Source organism: Venturia canescens, chromosome 3, assembly GCF_019457755.1.
Source record: "Venturia canescens isolate UGA chromosome 3, ASM1945775v1, whole genome shotgun sequence".
Taxonomy (NCBI): Eukaryota; Metazoa; Arthropoda; class Insecta; order Hymenoptera; family Ichneumonidae; genus Venturia; species Venturia canescens.
In genome coordinates, this window is record NC_057423.1 from 10,410,032 (window position 1) to 10,431,919 (window position 21,888).

The 21,888-nt window shown below is 43.2% G+C and overlaps 1 protein-coding gene across 1 annotated transcript in view; it reads right to left on the minus strand.

Moving 5' to 3' along the window:
- Positions 1–21,888, minus strand: part of wb (wing blister) — a 149,760-nt gene that overhangs the window by 112,602 nt on the left and 15,270 nt on the right. The window contains exon 2 of the mRNA XM_043415324.1: positions 1,816–2,123. Coding sequence (XP_043271259.1) covers positions 1,816–2,123 — 308 coding nt within the window. The remainder of the gene's footprint in view (positions 1–1,815; positions 2,124–21,888) is intronic.

A 21,888-nucleotide genomic window follows, 5' to 3' on the forward strand; every position in this document is an offset into this window, starting at 1 on the left:
GATTGTGCCGCCATTATTTATAAATATGTAAGTTTAAACATACGCACAGAATGCAGGCATGTGGGCACACTGGCTCATGCGATACGTCCACGTCCGTGTAGGTATTTGGAGAGTCAGGATCTTTAAAGAGGATTGGACGAGGCCGCACACCATAGGCCCATTACTGTGCGCGAGAATCGACCCTTAAGAAAAAAGGGCCGAGTAAACTGGGCGCACGGGGCCCTCGTTAAAACGTTATGCCACAGCTCGCAATTTGTAGGAGTGGCTGCAGAGCGTTCTTCTCTCTTTCTCCCCCTTTCTCTCACTATTTCCTTGTTATGGTTATACCTGGTTGGCATACGCCGCCGAATTCCCGGAAAGGATCAAAAGATTCTTCGTTCTTTCTCTCTCATCCTCTCTCCCATGTTCCCTGTATACTCTTATTCCCCTTTTGGCCCTTTTCCTTTTACTCCTCGCCCTTTAAGGTCCACCTAGTTCCTTCTCGCGCAATCTCAATCGTTCTCTTTCCTCCATTTATTTTTCATCGTTATTCTTCATCGTTCTTTTCCATCCACCGCCTCTCTTTTCTCTCTGATGCAGTCTTGCTCTCTTGTCCTGTTAGTCGCGACGAAACTCCCCCCCCCCCCCCCCCACACACACACACACACACACACATACCTCAGTGCAAGAGAGGAACAGCCGACGAGCAGGCTCTTCTCTTTCGTGTTTCGAACAAATCAGGGAAGAAAAGAGGAAAGAGACATAAATCGAGATAAAAGCATGCACATGGATACTTTCTCCGTTTTGGGACTGATATATGTCCTGGTATGCAGTCAATGGACTGCCCGACAGAGTCACAGCAGTAGTTTTTTAAGGCCTAAACGTATCGACGCGGTACATGCTTGGTCCGAGGTTTGTTACGACAGCTCGTTTTCATTTCTTTTTTTGGTGTAAGCGGAGTTTATGTACGAGTTGGAGGAAACATTTTTTTGGAGCAATCGTTCAATAAATTTGTAACAGTCGATGGAAAAATATTCAAATTGTGGCTTGATGAGACGTGACGACGCACAAATTTTGGCGGCCTGCATAAGTTGAGCAAGTGAAGCGTCAAAAAAATTCCATTGAAGTGGTTAATGTTAAGAAAGTTCACACGAATCTAATGGAAATCGAAAATTTCAAATTTAAGAGTTGAAATTTTGAAATGTGCTAGAAATATACAAGGTGCATCTAATCCTGGAATTATTACAGAATCTACCGTCTAGTTGTCGAGAAAACAATTAACGAAAATCTCATTTTTTGAAGGGACAGACTCTTGTGGCAGGCAGACTTCCTGTGCGACCATTTGGATTTAATGAAATAGAATCCTCCCAACTTTAAAAAGCCAAAAACGAGAATAAGAAAACATAATGTTTTTAGATATCAATGATGCCTTGGGAAAGCCTTGTTACCGGTGAAAATCACTTGGGAATGGAAAAATAAAAAAAAACACTCGTTTGAGGTTAACGAGTAATAACGTCGCAAACTGTTGACAGTTTGACAACAGCACGAGCCAGCTGATTTAAAATATAAATATGCATACGCATATGAATAGAAAATGGCTGTTGTCACATTTTGCTTGACGATTTCACTACGAAAGTATTTTAATCGCTATCATTATATTGGTAATTTATCAATCTCAAAAAATAAGTGACATATAATTTTAATAATTGGGAGAATAAATTTGAATCGTTTCTTTGATGATGAGAGGAGCAAAAAAGTTCAGTTGCTTTTTTGAGTCACAAGTAACGCACGATCTTCCTTAAATGTCGAAAATTAAGATTTTTTCTCATTACCAACCTGTCTGAGGTCGAGGATTATCGTAATGTACTCGAACCGGTCGCCCTGAGCGAGAGTCGGGCTCTGCCACCATTTACCAGGATCAGGATTGAGGACGTGACTAATGTTGTGTCTTTTGCCAGGATCCGGGCTCCGAGCATCGCAAACAGCGCATCTGGAGGATTCCGATGGTTTGCAAAATGTCTCGGGGCCTTCCTCGCCGCAAGTCGCATTTGCAAATATCTCCGCCTTCGTAGCAACGTTGAATGTCGAAGGAAACAATCCACCGTTCTTCAGACTTTTGCTCGTACCGAACTGATCTCCTTGACCTGGGAATAATCAAGAGAAAAGTTGACTATACAAAATACCGTTGAACTATGCGAAAAGAGAAAAAGACGGGAAACTTGGCTCATTATTAATGAAAAAATGAACATTCAACAGCTCATAATAATGAATAATTAGGATCGGAGCACAGAGAGATAAATACTACGATAAATCGGTACACAGTTGACCCGATGAACTTCACGATCTTCTTGAGATGAAGAGCAACGGCTCTACGTGTGCTGATGGCTCGCACTCTCCCATAATGTAGATCGTTTTTCATGCCAGTGCTCGGCAACTCAGAAATTATTATGTCCCTGATTCTTTCATATTAAAATGATGGTAAAATGATCGTTAGTGTTATTTCCGGCAGCCTTCGTAGCTAGTCGAATATGTAAATAAGAAATTCCGCAATCAGCATAAAATTGAGAGCACGCTCACGAGGCAACTGTTCGAAGATGGAGAGAAATAAGTTTCTTCACCTTCGCGAAGATTCGCTGAGGTCTCGATGACTTGGTTCAGGAAGTCTCGCATCTCGCTATCGGTCATTAAACGGACGCGGGAATCACGGGTTCGGTGTGCCTCGATTATTAAGGGTAACGAAACCGAGCTCCTCGTATTGCGGAGAACGAGCCAGAGTGCGATGTGCACTTGCGAGGAAATGATAATTTTAGAACGATCTTCTCGCCACCTGCTCCCGCGCAACGCTAGTGCCTCGGTTTGAGAACGTTAGCGCGGTGAGTCGTGTCCGCCGAAATGTGAGAGGGAGCGAGAGCGTCATTTCGGAGTGTCCCTGGCTCGTGCCAGACTATTTGCCGACGGGAAGACATGACTCTCGTCGTTGAACTTTGTTGGGATGATGGTCAGAGAGTTTCTTGACCACGATGACGTTTCCCATCCGGTCGATTAATCATATAGAAGCGGTTATGGATGTCGGCGGTGTAAACTCGGCTGCTTCCGATTCGGCAGGCTAAATGAGATCGAGATCATTCATCTTGGATGATGGACCGTCGTTTTTTTCACTGCATCAAGTTACCGAAAATCACGTTTCGCGTTTGAGTGGAAACTGCTGATGGAGGAGGCACGATTCTGATTGGAATTAGTGGCAAGTTAAAAAAAACACAGCGATTCTCATCAGTGTTCTGCTGGCAATGATCTCAGTCTCGAAATTTCCCATTGAAGGGACGTGACGCGTGGTTAGTCAACGGAAAAGCCTCGAAGACTCGATCATTCACATAATCTGCGGTCAACGGAGAGCGGCATCGCAAACGAGCCTCGCAGAGATTAATCCACCGCTTCGTCTATTTTGAGGGCTCGAACGAACAGCTGTTGGCAACTGCCAAAAACGGTAACGACAGGATAACGGTACATAAATCGAGGAAAGTTTGCGCGCGTGTACAGCGCGTAAGCTCATCGAGGGAAGAGAGTTTGAAAATAAGCGTGCGTGTTTCTGGGCTGTCTAGGCCAACAGCCTTGGCGGCGATGTCTCAGCAGCGTCTTCCATGCCCACACACGCGGGCCAGCGTGTGTTGTGTCTGCAGAACCCGAGCTTCTGGAATAAGTCGAAGCAGTTGCGAGTGTAGTCGGATTACTCGCTCGTGGCTTATCCGCAACCACGAAAAGATACAGCGCGAGCGGAATTATTCGGTGAGAGGATGCAGCGCGCGAGAGAGAGAAAAGGGGGAACCCGATATATGGGAAGGGAGTTTGCTCCGGAGGAGCAAGAAGAGGAGAATCGCTCAGAAAACGAGACGAGTGTTTCACCCTCTGCGCGTATTCTTTTCTTTCCCTCGCTCGCCTCTTCCTCGTGGAGCTTCCTATAGCGAGAGGTGACTGATGAGGACGAAAATAGAGAGCGAGTTGGTCCGCGGCTTGTTGCCTGCAAACGACTACAACGCGGACTGCTCGCTCGGGCCTCATCCTCAGCGCGCTGATGATGCTTGTATCGTTTTTCCCGGCGAGTGTGCCACGTGCACGCGGCTCTGCGTCACGAGACATTATTCCTCGTCGCGCGGGTGTCGCGGGGGACCCTCGCCAAAAGGAGAGAGAAAATAGCGAGAAGGCCGAGAGAAGAGAGCGGAGAACGAAAACAAATGCTGAAGAAACGGGAGATTTGAGGATACGTTTACTAAATAAAACAATTTGTAAGTCAACCGCAGCGATCCTAACCGTAAATTTGTCGTCGAATATGGTTCGGAGGAGCAATCTTTGTGCCATTTACGAAACTCCTTAAAGAGTCTTCGTACTTGCGACTGTATGTGGATCGATAGAATTTCTGCTCGAGCGAAGAAAGCGAGGGGCGAAGGGAGAAAATGTACCCTTGAGACTGCTGCGAAGCAGAGACGAAGGACTATTCTGCGATGTGCCCCCTGGGGGACCCCACACGAGGTGGATATCCGGCTTGCTTGCTTGCCTCTCAACCTTATATGGAATCATGATGTCTGCACACTCACTGCAGAAATATTGCACTCTTGCTACTCTACACGTTGGAACATTCTCTTTCGAATCCCGGTTTCACTCTCACCACAAACACTCGCTCAAATCACTTGGATTTCGATACTGAAACGTATACAGAAGCAAACTCGGAATGAGGTTTCATCCATTTCCCCCACCCCTCTATTTTCAGAACTTTCAAAATTGTGGATATTGCTCCGGCTCTCTTTCAAAAGAAGCGAATTTTGTACCGTCGTAAAATAAGGAGTATATATAAATTAAGCACTCTCAGCGTAAATGCATCAATGGGGAAGTATCGACGCTCTCGAACGAGCCCATCGAGCCTCGACGTCAACATCGAAACTTCCACAAGAAAATGTAGGCTATGTTCGCATGAGTGGGGGGAAACCCTCGCAAATCTATAAAATTACCGATTAACCAAAAAACGCCAGAATTTGTAACGAGTAGTCTCGAGGCAATAAAACCTCGAATTTGTAACTTCTTAAATAAACTTATTGTTAACCTGTAAAAGTATCGAGTCGAAGACCACCTCTTTGTGGCCTTAATCCCTTAAATAATCGTCCCCTACAACACGTTCCTTCGCGACGGTCTTCGCGGTCACAAGAGCAAAATTCCATATTTTGACATTGCGTAAACTTAATTTTCTTGTTTACAAGTGCCTGCACTGAGAAAATAAGTAACTGGAACGACGAAACGTGGCATTACGGAGTGCCCATGAAATATATGTTGATCACGAGGTTAAATATGCTTAAACGAACGAAAGAGTTTTAGATCAAGCTGCAGATTCATTCGCTCCGAAAGTTATGGCAGTTAAATGAAGAAAATTCTTCCAATAACATCAATTATTATTGAATCAACGATTTTTTTCCTCGCAGCGTATGTGCACGGCATAAATATCAGTTCGACGGATAGAAAGATGGTCAATGCGAGAGCAGAGAGCTAATGGCCCTCTTCGATCTCCCTTTTTTCCCCAGTCGCTCCGACGTGAGGTGAGCGCTCTCAGGTTTTATCCTAAATCGTTTCTCACGAGAAACCACCGCCTCCATCAGCCTCTTCCACGCACGTATATATTTGTGTGCACATACTCCTGAGTCCGGGGGTTCATGTTCACGATTACGTATTTACAAAACATCGAAAGAGCCGTTCCGAAAGTTGTGCTGGGTATTGTTGTATAATGCGTCCCATCGCGCGGGCTTCTCGAACCACACGCGTGTGGTTATGGTTCCTCCGCATCGTGCACGCCCACGCCTACCAGCCTCGCGTGTGTGGGGACGCACGCGCACCGTGTGGTCCGTGGCTGAGGAACCACTGGCGCAAGTCTACAAGAATAATGCCACATGGAAATCGAGCTTCTCTTCTTTCTCGTGTTTTTCTTCTCCTCCTTTTGTGTGTGTGCGTTTCCCTTTAGGTTCTTCCAATTATACGACGTTTTTGGCGCGTTATCTTGCTGACCATCGAGAAAATGGAAATGGATTGGCTTCCCTGGACTCTTTCATCTTTCTCCGAAATGCTTGGCCCGCACTTTTTGATTTATACAAACTATTTGAACTTTGATCAAGTGGCTTGTGGAATTGAAGTTTGCAACGTTGGAGTGAAACGATATGGTCTGAAAAAACTCTCCGACAATTCCAGTAATTCTTCAATTTTGTTGTTGTTTTTTTTGCGTACGTAAGAGTTTCGATTTTTCATCAATGCTCGGTGAACGCGGTTGGAGAAGCGACGCAAACTAGGATGGAGTTTCTTACCTGTCAGCGGTCTCGCTATGACAATTTTTACAACATTTTCCTTCGTAAGAATGAAACTCGAACAAGGAACCCCATTTTTTTCTGATTCCCCTCAAATTTCTTCTTCCATCGGATAGAAGAGGCTTTTAAATACATTCATTTGTCATTCCCGATCGATCTTTAGTCATTTTGTTTTAAGGAGGGTGGCTAGGGACGATACAATGTTGCCATGCTAAACCATGTAAAATACATTAAAAATTTCAAAATGATAAGAATTTAATAAAATTTGGTGAACATATTCTTTAGAGTTAAATTTGAAAATACAAATTTTTTAAGATTTTTCTTCTGTACAGTTATCGATTAATTGATCACTAAAGTTCATGTGTATAAGCATAGCGTTTCCATATATATAGGTATACATTCCGGGCATAAGAAATCTGCTTTAATGCGTAATTACTCGATAACTAAGCAGAAGAAAATTTTGAAAAAAATTGTGTCTTCGCACTTGATGTTGAAGAACATTATCACCAAATTTAATCAATTTCTTATCAATTTGACGAACGTAGCCACCCTCCTTAAGCATAAAAATCAGCTGCATACGAAAAATTCGAAATCTTTTAAAACCACACATTGAACTGCATCAGAATAATATTCTCACATTCATCGAATAAAGAGCGTTAACCTGACGTATCCCTGAGCGATTTCCTCATGCCTCGACTTTCTTACGGAGTGTCTATGCGCAGCGGGACCGCCGCCGCGTAAAAGAGTACGTCCAAAGACAGTCTCCTCGTAATTCCCATTTGAATAGCGTTATCGTGCACTCACGGTAAATTCTACGCGTGAAAATGCGATCCAGCAATATTCCCGATCCTCAAAGCGGTCACAGTCTTCCAGACACACATCTGTGCACGCAGTATGGAACGACGCGGAGTGAACGTAGCAGGGCACACATGCAAAATTCCGAACGCGGTACGGCTTCACCTCTGGCTCGTTCGAGTCGTTTTTCACCGTGGCGCCGCGGTCTCGAAACTCGTTTTCACTAATACACGTGTTTATTAAATGCATATATTCATGCACGGCAAACTCCTCGGTTGCCCTACGCCCGGGCGCCCGGGCGGGGACGCGGCGCACGTTCGCCCGCTCGCTTTTCACATATCGAAGCGGCGACCATGCACCCACGCGCGAAATCGTAGCGCGGAGGAGAAGCGAATGCGTTACAAAAAAAAAGACAGAGAGCGAGAAAGAACGAGACGGAAAGTGAGGGCAAGAGAGTGGGAAAAGGGGAAGGAGAAAGTGCAGGAGGAAACGAGATCTGGAAGTGAGAGGGTGGAGTGTAGTGACGCGAGGAAGCTTCACGCCGCTCTCGCCCGAGTGTGAATGAAAGTCATCAATGGACCAGTACGGTGGTGCTCATGGCTCGACAGCCCTCGTAGTTGTAGTGGTAACTACGATGTACACTATCCATGTGTTCATGCGGTATTATGCTGTGGTATTCCTTGCCGCCTCTCTGCGGAGGGAAGGAGCGAGGCAGAACCGAGATCTTTCTCACTTCCGGCTACACGGAAGAAGGCCTGCTCAAGACGACGCTGAAGTTTCCAACGTTGCAGTCCAACGAAATGAACGAAAAAAACGTTTGTAATTCACCAATTTTTTATTTCACGAGTCGTTGGTGCAGCTTGAAAAACTACGAATCGCAAATTTGGCAGGGAACAAAATAGGAGAATTACTGGAATTATTGGAGAGTTTTTTTCGATCATTTCGTTGGACTCCAACGTTGGAAACTTCAGCGTCATTGCTCAAGGATATTCGCACTCGCGAGGCTGCTGCGTCGCGGATTGCAGAATTTCGAGTTGCGGTGCATCGATGGGAGAAGCCATCTGAAATTTGTGTCGATTTACTCCGGATTGGTTGTCAATAATCCGGAGAAAATCGTTAGTTACAGGTGAGACGACCTGCGATGGAGGCTCGACCAATTCACTTGTTGAAATATCGACCGTTGACGCTGAAGCTTCCAACGTTGGAGCCCAACGAAATGATGTAGTAAAAAACCCTCTAATAATTCCAGTAATTCTCTAATTTCGTTGCCTGCCATGACGCTGAAGTTTGCGACGTCGGAGTCCAACGAATTTAACGAAAAAAAACATCTGTAATTCGGCTATTTTTATATTTCACGTGATTATTGGTGAAGGTTGAAAAGCTACCAATTGCGAATTCGGTAGCAGGGAAGAAAATTGGAAATTACTGGAATTTTTGGAGAGTTTTTTTACATCGTTTCGTTGGACTCCAACGTTGCAAGCTTCAACTTCATAAATCCGCTGCAAACTTCAGCGTCGTTTCATAACTTTCCGTATTCGAATTAGAAGTTTTCTGACTCGAACTCAGTGATTTCAAGTGAAAAATCTCGTGGCTTATTTGGTAGTGCAGAATTGTTTTATCGACGTACGTAAACCGGGTTAACTTCCGCCTAGTTCATCTGCTCGAAGTGATAAATTCTTTGGGTCGATTCATGATGTCCCGAAGGAGAGATTAAAATTCATAGTTTTCACTTGATAATTCGTCCATGGATTCCTACAACGTACACCCACATACTGACAAAACCATATTATCACAACTATAATATCCGTAATGCAGGACCGAGTGAATGCAAATGGAATCATGTCGATGCCCACTCTCTACCGACTCACTGTCGTCTGATATGTTAATTAAGGTACAATGCATTCAGGCCGATACTTCACCAGCGAGATTCAAACTCGGGCTATTGAGCAATGGTTCGTTGGAGCATTCGCAGATTGTCAGTAACGCAGAGATCGCGTTTGAAAAGAGATTCAGTTGCAAGGAGACTCAAAGTTTTTGTGGTTATTGAAAAAACTGCTTTGCAGAATGCACTTGAAGCTAGGGATGCCAATCTAAGGATTGATTTTTCCGAGAATCGATTATTAACCGACGAATAATCGATTTTCCAGGTCGACTCTCTCCCACTAATTAATTATCCGAATCAATCTTTCAATTGTAAGATCGATTTTTTAAATACTGCTTTTTAAATTGATGATTCGTGCGAATCATCTTTGATGTGAAAAGATTCTCGTGAATATTTTCGCGAATTTTCGTATTCTTGTGAGCCTTTGTGAGTCGTGAAATGAATTTGAGTATCCAACCAAATGGAAGAAGAAGAAGAAGAAGTGACATTGACCTGGTGATTTTTACTTCCCTACCTCTTCAGAAGTTGACTCGTCTCCCTGCTTTTTTCAAAATCTTGTCGTTATTCATTATTTTTCATTGAAATTCACAGAATCGATGATCGCCGCGTGTACTCAATTTATTATGAAATCGATTTGTTGGGCCCCAACTCGACTCGATTCAATTAATCGATCTTTTATTTTCAACACACCGACACGCCTGCTCGAGGATTCTAGAAAGATCTTTTACAGATTTTCCAAAGGATTGAATCTACGAAAAGATCCTCGTACATAAGAATCCGAGCCTTAGCGAAAGATGAAACAAAAAAAGGAAAAATCTTCGGGAATGATGCTGAAGTTTCCAACGTTGGAGTCCAACGAAATGATCTAAAAAATTGTTCAATAATTCCAGCAATTCGCCAATTTATTTCCTGCCGAATTTATACTTCGTAGTTTTTCAATCTACACAATTATGATTCGTGAAATAAAAAACTGATGGATGTATCATTTTGTTTTCATTCATTTCGTTGAACTCCAACGTTGGAAACTTCAGCGTCGTCTTCGGGACGATTCCAAGGGAAGCGAAGTAAACTTGTGAGTGACTGCAGTCTTCGTATATCCTCGTATATTGAAAGGTCTCTGAGAGTGGATCATTTGCACAAGGTGCTGAAAATATATGCACCTTCTGTGCTCTGGTGCCAAGTTGGGTATATAATTTAGCCAGTGCACCAGGTGAGCTCAAGCAGCGAATAGCATTGGTCTTAAGCACGAAGCCTCGTGGTTGACAGCAGGGATGGTGGTTCATGTGCTCGGAAAAGTAACGGGAATGACCTGCAGTCTATCCGATCGTCACTGCCCGCTGGCGCGGATGTGCCTGAAAATCTGGCACTTTGAGCGAGAAGGGGAGAGGGGCAGGGGGGGGAAGAGGGTCGTAAAAGACCGACGCGTAAAGTGCTTTAAATACAGCGGTGCGTGGAGGCTCCGAAGGTGAAAAAGAGAAGGACTCCCTGCACAGAAGACATAGAGACGCCAACACTTTTCACCATTCTTCATGAACCATTGAACAGAAAAACCTTTCACCGTGCCACGATTTTACGATCGTAACGAATTGGAAAATGAAAAAAAAAAAACGATAAAAAGGAAACGTTTTTCACCTTGCTTCTCGATAAATAAGAGAGGACTTTCCAAGTACTCGAATTTGTGCAATCGCTACGAGAGTCCAACGAAAAAAGTTTTTACATATCGTAGGATAAAATAAAAAGTCGAACAATCGTTCGGGAAATACGCTCATGAGTGTATCACGTCCAGAGCAGTAACTGGGACACTGTGAGAAATCTTTTCATGTGAATAAATATTTCCATTTTATCACGCCGATAAACTATTGCCACCCTCGAGTGGGCTCCCGTCGAGTTCCCCGAGAGAAAGCCAAGGAGAGAGAGAGAGGGAGATAAAAAATAAATGGAAACCTGTCTAACGAAGATAATTAATGTTGCGAGCTCGCGAAACTCTCCTTCGCCAATTAATCAGAGGAATCGGTTATTGTTCTTTATCCCCGAGGCAAGGCTTACTTCCCTCATGCTCCCGGGAATTCTCCGCATGTTGAGTCCCATACAAGAGAGTTTGTTATCGAGCGAAATAAAAGTGAACAAAAAAACGAATATATACGAGTTCGCAAATTTTTCTTTTCTCATGTCAACTTTGATAAAAAATGTTATTTGAGCTTTCGAAAGACTCTCTCCGGCGACACGCGGCGTGACTTTCGAGCGGTATTTTATTCCGCGTGTTAACCCTTTGGTATTATTTTTCGTGGTTTTCTAACTCTCGGCGTGACTGCTTCGCACTTCACCCTCAAGTTTTTCCCTCGTTTTTTTACCCACTTCGTTCAACACCCTCTCGCGCAGAGTGCGCGAGAGGTATCGCGCTCCGCTGGCTTCACATTCAGCAAGCACGAGAGGAGTGTACGAGCCGACACAGGTCTGAAGATCCTGGAAAGCTGTCCTCCTCTCTCTCCCGCCCTTTTTCGCGGTAGCCAACTGTGGCTGTAATTCACTTCCTTGTGAAGCTCGCCGCGAGCCCACGCTTATATACTCGCTCGTGCGAATAACTTCCCTCGCACGTTCTCGCTTCTATTACGTACAAATATATCTCTATAGATACGTATAATACGCGCCATGAGTGCTCTCGAGTATGCGGTGTGTGCTTTAAACGTGAGACTTTAATGCAGCAAGAAGCCAAGATACTTTCCTCGCTCGCCCTCCGAGAAAGGGGAGAAGGAGAAGAAGAAGCGTCGAGGAGCAGGAAGAGAAAGAGAGAGAGAGAGAGGAAGAGATAAAGCTCTTTCTTGTCACCGGAGGTCCAGATCGTAAAGCAACGGCCCACTCTCACACGCGAGAGAGTATATTTTGATATTGTTTTGCTCGTGCCTTGGAGCGTTTACCGGCAATATAATTCGCGGCGATCTGTGGCTCTCCCGTCGTCGAGCATTAAAATCATCTCCGTTCATCAGCGAAGAATTCATCTTTCGTTCGCAATGTGTCTGTACACTATCGATGATTTTATGGTAATGGTTGCGCGGCACACGTTGTACAAGAGGTATCAACGTATAAATATTCAATGACGGGATTTCATCGCGCGTATATCGTGCGCGAAGGGCGTAAGCCTGAAATAGTTGGACGCTTTAAAACTCAGGGGTAAGGCCTTTTCTTTATTACCGTTTGATAAACGATATGCGTTAAGTGTCAAGGGGCCTCGTACAGATTGCATAAAAAACAAGAAAACTACGATGAGTGTGAAGAGTCGAGAGTACCGCAGAGACTGTCGTGAGAAATTTACCGAGTCTCGAGCGAACGAGATGAAAAATAAGATGAAACAAATAACAGTTCGAAAACACTTGACACGTTGTACGTACGAATTCGTACGCGAAATTCACACACACGGAGAAAACGAATTCGTCTTTTATAGTGAGGAATATATATTATTTTTCAAAAAATTTCAAATTATTTTGGCACCCATTACAAAAAGCATAGTATTTTTTCAATTTTCCTATTTTTCGTCCCTTGAGTTCTAAACAGCTTTACGTCGATAGCAAAAAGTGATGTCAGAACTATATTTCGTTTTGTTTTCGAGTGTTATATTCATCCTGTCAGACTAGCACTTTCTGATAAGTGGAAATTTATTGTAAATCACAAATTTTCACTGTCAACATAGTAAATTTTACGATAAATACACGAATTTACACCAAATAAGTGTGACATTTTGTCATACATGTACTTTTTTTTTTAGAGTTGCCCGCGAGCATACTTAACAATATAAACATTTCAAGTGACTGAAAACATTTTTTACTATGCTTATAAAGAAAAAGACTCCTGAGCCTTTTGAATAAAAGGTATGGGTATTGGTCTTTTTACTATGGTGGATACAACAATTGTTGTTACTGCTCTTCGAAAAAATGCTGGAATCCAGTACACGTATGTCCCGGAAATTCTATATTCCTAGTACTCTCTTCTAGAATTGTATTATTTAGCGAAAATTTTACCATTTATTTTATAATTTATTTTTTTAGCGAAAATAGTACCCAAAAATGTGTCAAAAATTCTTGACACTCCGAAAATGCATTATCAAATGACGCTGAAGTTTGCAACGTTGGAGTCCAACGAAATAATCTAACAAAACTCTCAAACAATTCCAGTTAATTTCCAATTTATTTCCCTGCCGAATTTGCCATTCCTAGTTTTTCAACCTACACCAATGAATTCGTAAAATAAATAATTGATGAATTACAAATATTTTTTTCGTTCATTTCGTTGGACTCTAACGTTGCAAACTTCAACGTCGTATTATCAAAAAAAATGTTGAAAAGGAATACAAGGATGAAACAAAATTAGAAAGATCCAGCAATGTGAAAGGAGCCATACACGTGTAAGAAAAGGCGTCAGAGCTTAATTGCATTCCTGAGATAATCGAGCAGGAGCACACGGTGTGTGTTGGTAATTGTGCGTAAGTCGCAAGGTACCATATAAATTGATGTACATATGTATGCACGTGTATAATTGAGTACGCAGTGAGTACAATACCGCGAGGCTGCACGCATTGCGCGCACTGTTTCTATGTTAAAACAAGCACTGTAGTTCTCGGATTAGTCCTTGGTCCGCACATCCGTGACAAGTGGTTTTCTCATAACGATAAGGGCTCAAGCGAGTGTCGCTCATAAGTACCGCTTACACTTTTTACGACGAGACGAATTATGGGAAAACGATAAAGAGCTTTAGAGCGCATATACAATCGATTACCCAGATACAGAAGCCGGGGAATAGATTTTTTAAGTACCATTTTTATGAAATCTCTCCTTTGGAGTGCGAGGAACGAGATACGAAGTATAATTTAATGTAGAGCGTCGGGGAAGAGAGAATCTTTCTCTAACTGGCTGTTGAGAACTGGGATCTGTTGGGAAAAATTATGTGGAAATCCGTAGAACGTTGAGAGCCTTTATGCAACGAAGAAAACTGCTCCATATTCTGGAATATGATTCAGCTTTTCATTCACGTATTATTAGACTGAGACGAGAAAAGCACTGGAAATATATGAAGAAGTTGGAAATCACGAGGCAATAAAAGGAAGAGAGACACTTGAGAAATTCTCTTCTCCTATTTCCCTTCCAAGGAATTCCAGCCTCCCATCTCGGTAACGAAAGAAGTGTTTTTCTTCTATTTTCTGGTCCTTCCCCATGCTTTCTTAGACTCGCTTTTCCGGGTCGGCACCGTCTATGCTTTCCCCCCATTGGCTCACCCTGCTGCTACCTGTTAACTACAAACTTTCGTAAAATCCCTTTTTACATAAGTTCGTATTTATATACATAGACAAATATAAACTTTGTTCCCCTCGTGCACGTTCAAAGCTGCTCAGCAAGACAGCAGAGTCAAAGCTTGTTTCTAATTAATGAAAAACTCCAGGCTAATGGTCCTGCTGGATATTTCTGTGCGTGTTACTCAATCGTAACTCGATACTTTAAAGTCTAAAAACTTTCTTTTTATTTCTTGCTCCCCTCGGTACATATAAACGCGTTAAGTGTGTTGAAGATCCTAGAAAAGTATATACGCTGAGCGATTCAATTGGAAATCATTGAAGGCAATAAAAGTTGGAATTCATCTCGATTTATTTGATTTTGTGAAAGCTTTCAGCAATAACGCTGATATTCGACATCTGGTCGTACATGCCTGATCTCTCAGTGGCTTAACCTTCTTCCATGGGAATCTCGACTCTCGATGATAATCCGAAAGTGACGGAACGATTGTTTGAAAGTTGATATTGCGTTCGCCGTTTTCTAGCTACAATAGAAACTGCAGAGATGAGGCAGCAGTCACTGATCTTTTTCGAAGCGACATCTAATGCTCGCTTGTGCAGATTTTATTGTTCGTCGAACTGTTCGTGCCTGCCAATCTGTCTGGCTCTTTCCTCTTTCGTCGTAGCTCCGTCAGACTTACTGTTCACGGTGGTAGACTCGAAGCTCATCCAACCGCAAGATTCACGTTACTGACCACCTTTCGTGTGCGTTGCAGACACGAAATCATTTTCACGTGAGACGATTAGGTGGCGCTACAACGGTGCAATTAAATCCTGTGACATACGCGATGAATCGTCATCGCGGGTCAATTATTAAGGAGGCCACCCCGTGTGACAACCGGATTTTTTGGGGGTTTTCGCGGTTTTTTGCGGCGAGGAAAAAAACGTAGACTTTTTAAGAGTTTATTTATTGGTTTTTCGACTGCATGATAGAATTTTTTGAGTCTTATATCTCGGGTAGATTCGGCATAAAACTTCTTTACAAAAGAGCGTTTCGATTTGTAAAGCAGTGAAATATTAAGAATTCAAGGATTTTCGCGGTTTGGAAGATTTTTGAAAATAAAAATTTGTCTTTCAAAGCCCAAAAATTCTTCAATTTTTAATCTTTTTGTATTATTTTAGTTCAGGCGATAGCCACTGCTTTACGCAAATCGAAACGCCCTTCGCTTTTTTTTATCTCAGATAAGCCAATCCTTCGGAATAGTCAAGACCATGGAGAAACATATCGGCCCCTGTAAAATAGTTGTACACCGAATCTACCAGAGAAATTAGAGTTAAAAAATGCTGTCTTAAAGAAGAAATACCAATAAAAAAACTCTTCAAATTTTAAAAGTCTACGTTTTTCCCCTCGCCGAAAAGAATCGTGAAATCCCCAAAAAATCCGACTGCCACACGGGCTGCCCCTCAATCGTGTTTGAATAATTGAAAAACTTGATGAAATTTTGCCCCGAGCGAAGGTTTTGTGTCATTTGTAATCCCGTGCCTATTGCCAATCTCGTTCCTAATCTGTTCTCGATTATTTAGCTCGTGTCTCGTTCAGTGAATTTGACAGCGAATTGGCCTTGAACGGAGGTAAAATTACGGAGTTTCCGTCTACGAACGTAGCAAAGAGGAAGCGCAAAAATGAGATGAAGATCGAGCGTGCGCCCTTTGGCGTTCGCTGGGCCTTAAATCAATGAGAGGAGGGGGAGAATTTCCCCTGTCGATCGTCTTGTGAGCAGAGTGAGCTGGAGGAGAGTTTGCAACATTTGGCGTGTCGTGTTACTCTCCGAATCGTTTTCTCGTACACATAAGAGCGAGAATATATCACTGCGATACGACAAAGCGTATGCCGACTCGTGGTAGGCTGCCGCGACGTTGAGAGAGTGAAAAAGATAAAGAGAGAGCGAGAGAGAGATGGGAAGCAGCGAGGAGCATGACTCTTGCATCCCTTTCAAGTGTCAGGCCAACTGCGAAGGGACTTGTGTGTGCTACGACGACTGACGCCATTACACGAAGTATCCGGCGTATTCCGCTCGTATACTATCACGGTAAATGTACATACCTTAATGTACATTCCCATGCACGTATATATATCCGAACGTGTATTGTTGCAGGACGTTTGAAACACCTTGCAAATTGACGGATTAAGTCCGAGCTTTTACCACTGCAAACTCTCGTCGCTCCTCAAGAAGGATCGAGTCTTGTGAAACGACGACGGGAGAGTCTTGCCACTGACTCTGCTGTACGTTCGTTTCTTCACACACGTTTTTCTGGTCGTGTCTTCTCCCCCTTGAGCTCCACGGCGTCCCCCTTAATCTCGACGAATTCCATCGGCTCTACGTCTTCGTCAATCATCCATTCATCTCGTTGCCAGCATATCTCTCATTTTTTCGTGTTACCAAGTTTTCCAGTACTCAAGCGTTAATTAATCCGGTTCGATCTCTTTTTCTAGCGGCGTGCAATCGCACGTAGAGAAAAATATAAATTTGCGTATATGCGGACAGAAACGAAAGAGCGAAGGTTCTGTGCGATCGAAGGTAGAAAACTCTCGTCCCGATTCGCACGAGTGCTGGGAACAGATAAAATCATTATACATATTTATGCAGTGAATACGTAACACAGTGTGCATACACTTTGCGTATGAACATGCGCGCATAAGCAAATCCGCGAGTATCCCCGGTTCGGAGTCAGCTTGATTGAACGGAAACGAGAAATCGTCGAGTCTCCCTTTCATGGACAGCGAACGCTCTGTATTTATCTCAGACTCGTATGTGTTATATTATACATACATGTATACATTACCGGATATATAAACTTATAGCCAAGTTGGAGAAAGAAAAGAGTAATGGAAGGAAGGCTTGAATAATAATTCTACGTCTCGTCTCGTGGCTTATCGTCGATCGGGGGATACTTCCAGAGTTTTCTCCCTCTCCGGCAGCTGTGCAGCATCCGCGCATCGCTCTTCGATCGCTCATCTCGCTCGGCTACCGAACGAAAATCGCGTCAATTCTTCACGCGCGTGATCTATGCACTGGGAAATTAATTTCGATCATGGATTTCCGTTTTTGAAACTCTGCACCTTCGACGCGGACGAACAGAGGAGAAAATGAGAGAGAGAGAGAGAGAGAGAGAGAGAGAGAGAGAGCGCGTTGCGTAAATTGCGCAATAAGTGCGCGGGTGGATGGACCCGTGCGAACGGTGGACCTGCTCATGTCAAATTTCGCATCGTCTCGAGTAATTAGCAAGCCACTCTCTCCGGAGGGGACTCCGAACGGTGTGTACATACGAATGTGCTTCTCTGGTCGAAGAAAAACTCAACTTTTGCGGACTCGCTTATATTTTATGGGATTTGGTTTTTCTACGTTTTTTTTTCGAACTTTGGTGTACGTAGATCGTGTGCTAATGGAATGTGGCGAACTATAAAAATGAGAGAACGAACGAGCTCGGTGCTGGAGACTGCTCTTCGTATGAAAAAACGACGCTGAAGTTTGCTACGTTGGAGTCCAACGAAGCGAAGGACAAAAAATATTTGTAATTGACGAATTTGTTTATTCCACGGAGTATCGGTGCAGGCTGGAAAACTACTAATTGCAAATTCGGCAGGGAACAAATTGGAGAACTACTGGAATTATTGGAGGGTTTTTAAGACCATTTCGTTGGACTGGATGCTTCCAAACTTCAGCGCCATACGAAAAAAAATATTAAAATCCACGAAGCGGACGAGGAATCGTCCCATAAAGCTGTGGGAAGGGGAATAATCGAGAACGATATTCACTCGGATTTTTGTGCTTCGCAGAGGAAAAATGAAAAATTGACACGGATGCTTGGCTCGAACGTAAAAATTAGAAGATTAATGTGACTTTCATTGAAAAATTCATGCGAGGACACAATTGCCACCCGCGGCTTTGGCGAGGGTTGCACCAGTGCGTATGATATTTTTTATAGCCACTTGAAGCTGCAAGATAATGAGACGGGCGAGATAAAATCTTATCGCAACGACGGGATCAACGTTTACGCGTACGAAAGGTAAAATTAGGAACAGTTATATTTATCGAGAGAGGGAAAAAGAAGGAGAGTAAGTAAGAGGAAAAGAATGGAGGTTGCTGGACCTCTCCACGTGTTTCCTCGACTCTGGCAAAATGACTATGCATATAAAAAGCAGGTCGTTGGCACGCGCGTTCTACATAGTTAATATACATGAGCGCGAAACAGAATCGAGAGAGAGAAAGAGAGAGAGAGCGAGGACGAAGAGAGCGAAAAAGAAAGAAATAAAAGGGAGAACATTATTGCAGAATGTAAAACACCGGGTATACGGAGTAGGAACAGCTTAATGGCAGTCAGAAACGGTGGCGCGAGAGAGCTTGTACATAATATTTCATGCTACTCGGAATCTCCTGTCTTCCCTTATTCTTCAACATTAATTGTCTTAATTAGCAATTAGATAACTCAGATCGTGACTTCACAGACACTATGAAAACGTCGACTTTCGATTTGAAGAATTTCTTAAGGGGGTCAGCCCGTGTGGCAGCTGGATTTTTTGCGTTTTTTTCGTGATTTTTTTTCGGCGACGAAAAGAACGTGTAGACTTTAAAAATTTTAAGGGTTTATTTATTGGTATTTCAACTCGCCTGATATAAAATATGATACAGAAATATTAAAAATTGAAGAATTTTCGGGCTTTGTAACAGAAAATTTGTAATTTTCAAAAATCTTTCAAAGCGCGAGGATTCTTTAATTTTTAATATTCCTGCATAATTCTAGTTCAGGCGATGGCCACTGCTTTACAAACCAAAACGCCCTTTCATTTTTTTCCATTAACTATGTTTTTTTGCCAAAATACCAATAAATAAAGCCTCCAAATTTTAAGTCTGTTTTTTTTCCCTCGCCCCAAAAAAATCTCGAAAAAACTCTAAAAATCTGGCTGCCACACGAGGTGGCCCCCTTAAATATTAACGGAGCTCAAACGAAGTAATGAAAAAATCGACGCGATTTATTCTCTCCAGCACAAATGCGAGTCAGTAACCACGTCTCTGCTGGGAGAAACGTTCTCGATGCACAAATCCGTATTTCCGGAATGATAAACTTTCCTTTTTCAGGCGGTCAGTACCACATTATAATTTTTTTTATTTTTCCATTGAACTGTGAAATCGATTTCCAAGATAAAAAAGAGATAATTCTCTGTCGGGGTCAAGAATTTACCGGGTGAATCGAATTATATCTTTTCCTCGCGAGTATACATTTCGAGTGAATGCGAACGCGAGGGAGGCCAATGTATAGAGAAGAAGAAGAAGAAGGAAGAGGAGGAGTTCGGCGCCTCTCGTGGCGCGCGCGCTCGCTCGCGAGCGAACGAATCGACCGTAATTATCGGCGGGTGAGTTCGATTACAGGCCCTCTCGCCACGCGGCTTCGCGAGAGCCTGCGCCAACTTTCAGAGAGACTTCTAAGCTCATGCGTTCACATGTGATTAATGCTATGCACACTAAGGAAACTTTATGTTTGAACGGAACAAAAACCCGCGAGTGCTCCTAGAACAAGCGCACTCGCTTTTGGTACATGAAAAAACGAAGAATTTTTATACCGAATATTTTCATTCCATTTCGTATGCAGATAACGGAACACTTTCATTTTTAAAATAATACATTTTTTGTGACAAATTATGTGATTTCCGGGCCCCCAGGAATTGCAATGTTGGTAGCTTTTCAACGATGTCTCGTACCCGAGCAACGTGCAAGATTTTTTTCCCAATTTTTTCCGAATTAAAAAAAATTGTGCCCCCGACGATATCGACCAGTATAAATTGTGGACACATGAAAAAATTGAAAACGCGATCGCTCCTGTAAAGAGTCTCTCGGAGCGACTAGTTAAAGCGCATACTTGATTTAAATATTTCCCTTAAATTATTTTTACTGAAAAGAATCGACGTGAAATTAGGGGTTATCTGGATGCAAAAAAATAATGCAGTTTTCGTGTATAATAGCTCTATTTTTGTTCTCATCTTTTCGTGCAGTCTCGACCGAGCTCTAGTTTCCTTTTCTTATTTTTCTTTTTTTTTTCAAATACTGTTTTCGTTTTGGATAGCGACGAACAGACTTTCGCATGTCAGATGTAATTCGTGCGAGACGCGCGAGAGATATTACCTCTGCTCTCGCGAGACCCATTCAGCATCCGGGAGAAAAGACGTGCACCCTCCAATTTGGATGCCAACAATCACCTTGACGTGAGCCATACGTGTGTGCGTATATTTATAACTTCTTTTTTCAATCCTATGACGATGAACGATATCTTGACACGTTGCACTCTTCGAATTCCCCACAGCTTCTCCTCGAGAATCTGCGTGTAATTTTTCATTGAGACTCCTTTATTTTGTGACGTTGTGAGACGCATCAACGCTCTGTACGATCCATTAGTAAATGGGAGAAATTGTATGCATAGCGAACTTCTCTCATCGCAGGCTCGTTATCTTCACCGTAATTTTCCTCGCCCTCTGCATATTACATTTCGTGAGAAGCGAAAACGAAGGATTGTTAATTAGCACGAAAACAAGAGGTACTGGATAAACAAGGCAAAAAAGCGAGTTTATAATTTCGGGAGATTATTCGAGGTTGTTGAAGAACCGGTTATGATGAGTTTTCAACGAATGGATTCGCTCAATGTTTCATCCTCAACGTCCAAGTATTAATTCAACGATTAACCTATCACATATTCAATGCATGCTTCTCGTTCCCCGGCGCGCACGAGTAAATAAAACTCTTCGAAAATCGTACTCGCAGTTGTTATCAGCTTATCTCCGAGGTTCTCGATTTCGACGTGGTCGCAGACTCGTTTAAATAAAAGCTGAAAAAATCATTTGCCGGAGCTTGTTTGCCGGAAGAAAAAAGTGAAAGAGAAAAATCACCGGTTGAGGGTTCTTTGCCGCCCATTTCCATAATGCGAGGTGATGGAAGCAGCTAAAAAGTGAAAACGACCATTTCGCCAGTCGTTTTTTTCGAGCGGATCGCTGTGAACGAGTCGATGATCCAAAGCATCGGGGCTGTCCGCCCGTGCTATAATTTTGAATTAATATGAGGCGTTAATGATGAAACAAGAGTGAAAAAGATGAAAAAATATGATTTTCGCGCCCAAGGATACGCCGATGTCTCTTCGTCGCTTCGATCATTCCCGCGTGAATGTTGTTATCGCCTTCTCCTCCCGAGGTGATCGTGCTGATCTCTCCCCCCGATTCAGGGACCCGAGGGCGCGAGTCAAGAGATCGAGAAGCTTCGCGATCGTTATCCGATCGTGTTAGAGGCGCGAGAGAGCGCGCGCGCCCCCCCCCCCCCCTCTCTCTCCCTTCGCCGCCCTCTAGGACACATTGTCGGAATACAAATTATCCTTCGAAAGAGGGAGTGGAGGGACAAGAGCTGTTGCTCCTCCCTCCAGGCTATCCCCCGACAATTCCAAACCCACGAGGCTCCTTCTCTTAACGAAAATCTACATAGAAACGAGTTCAGCGAACGACAACTTTGCCACGTACAGGCCTGTTCACGAGGAATATCGTTGGATATTGTCGATCAACAATTTCTTCACGTCATTCCCTCCGAGTGCAATGGACGGAGGGT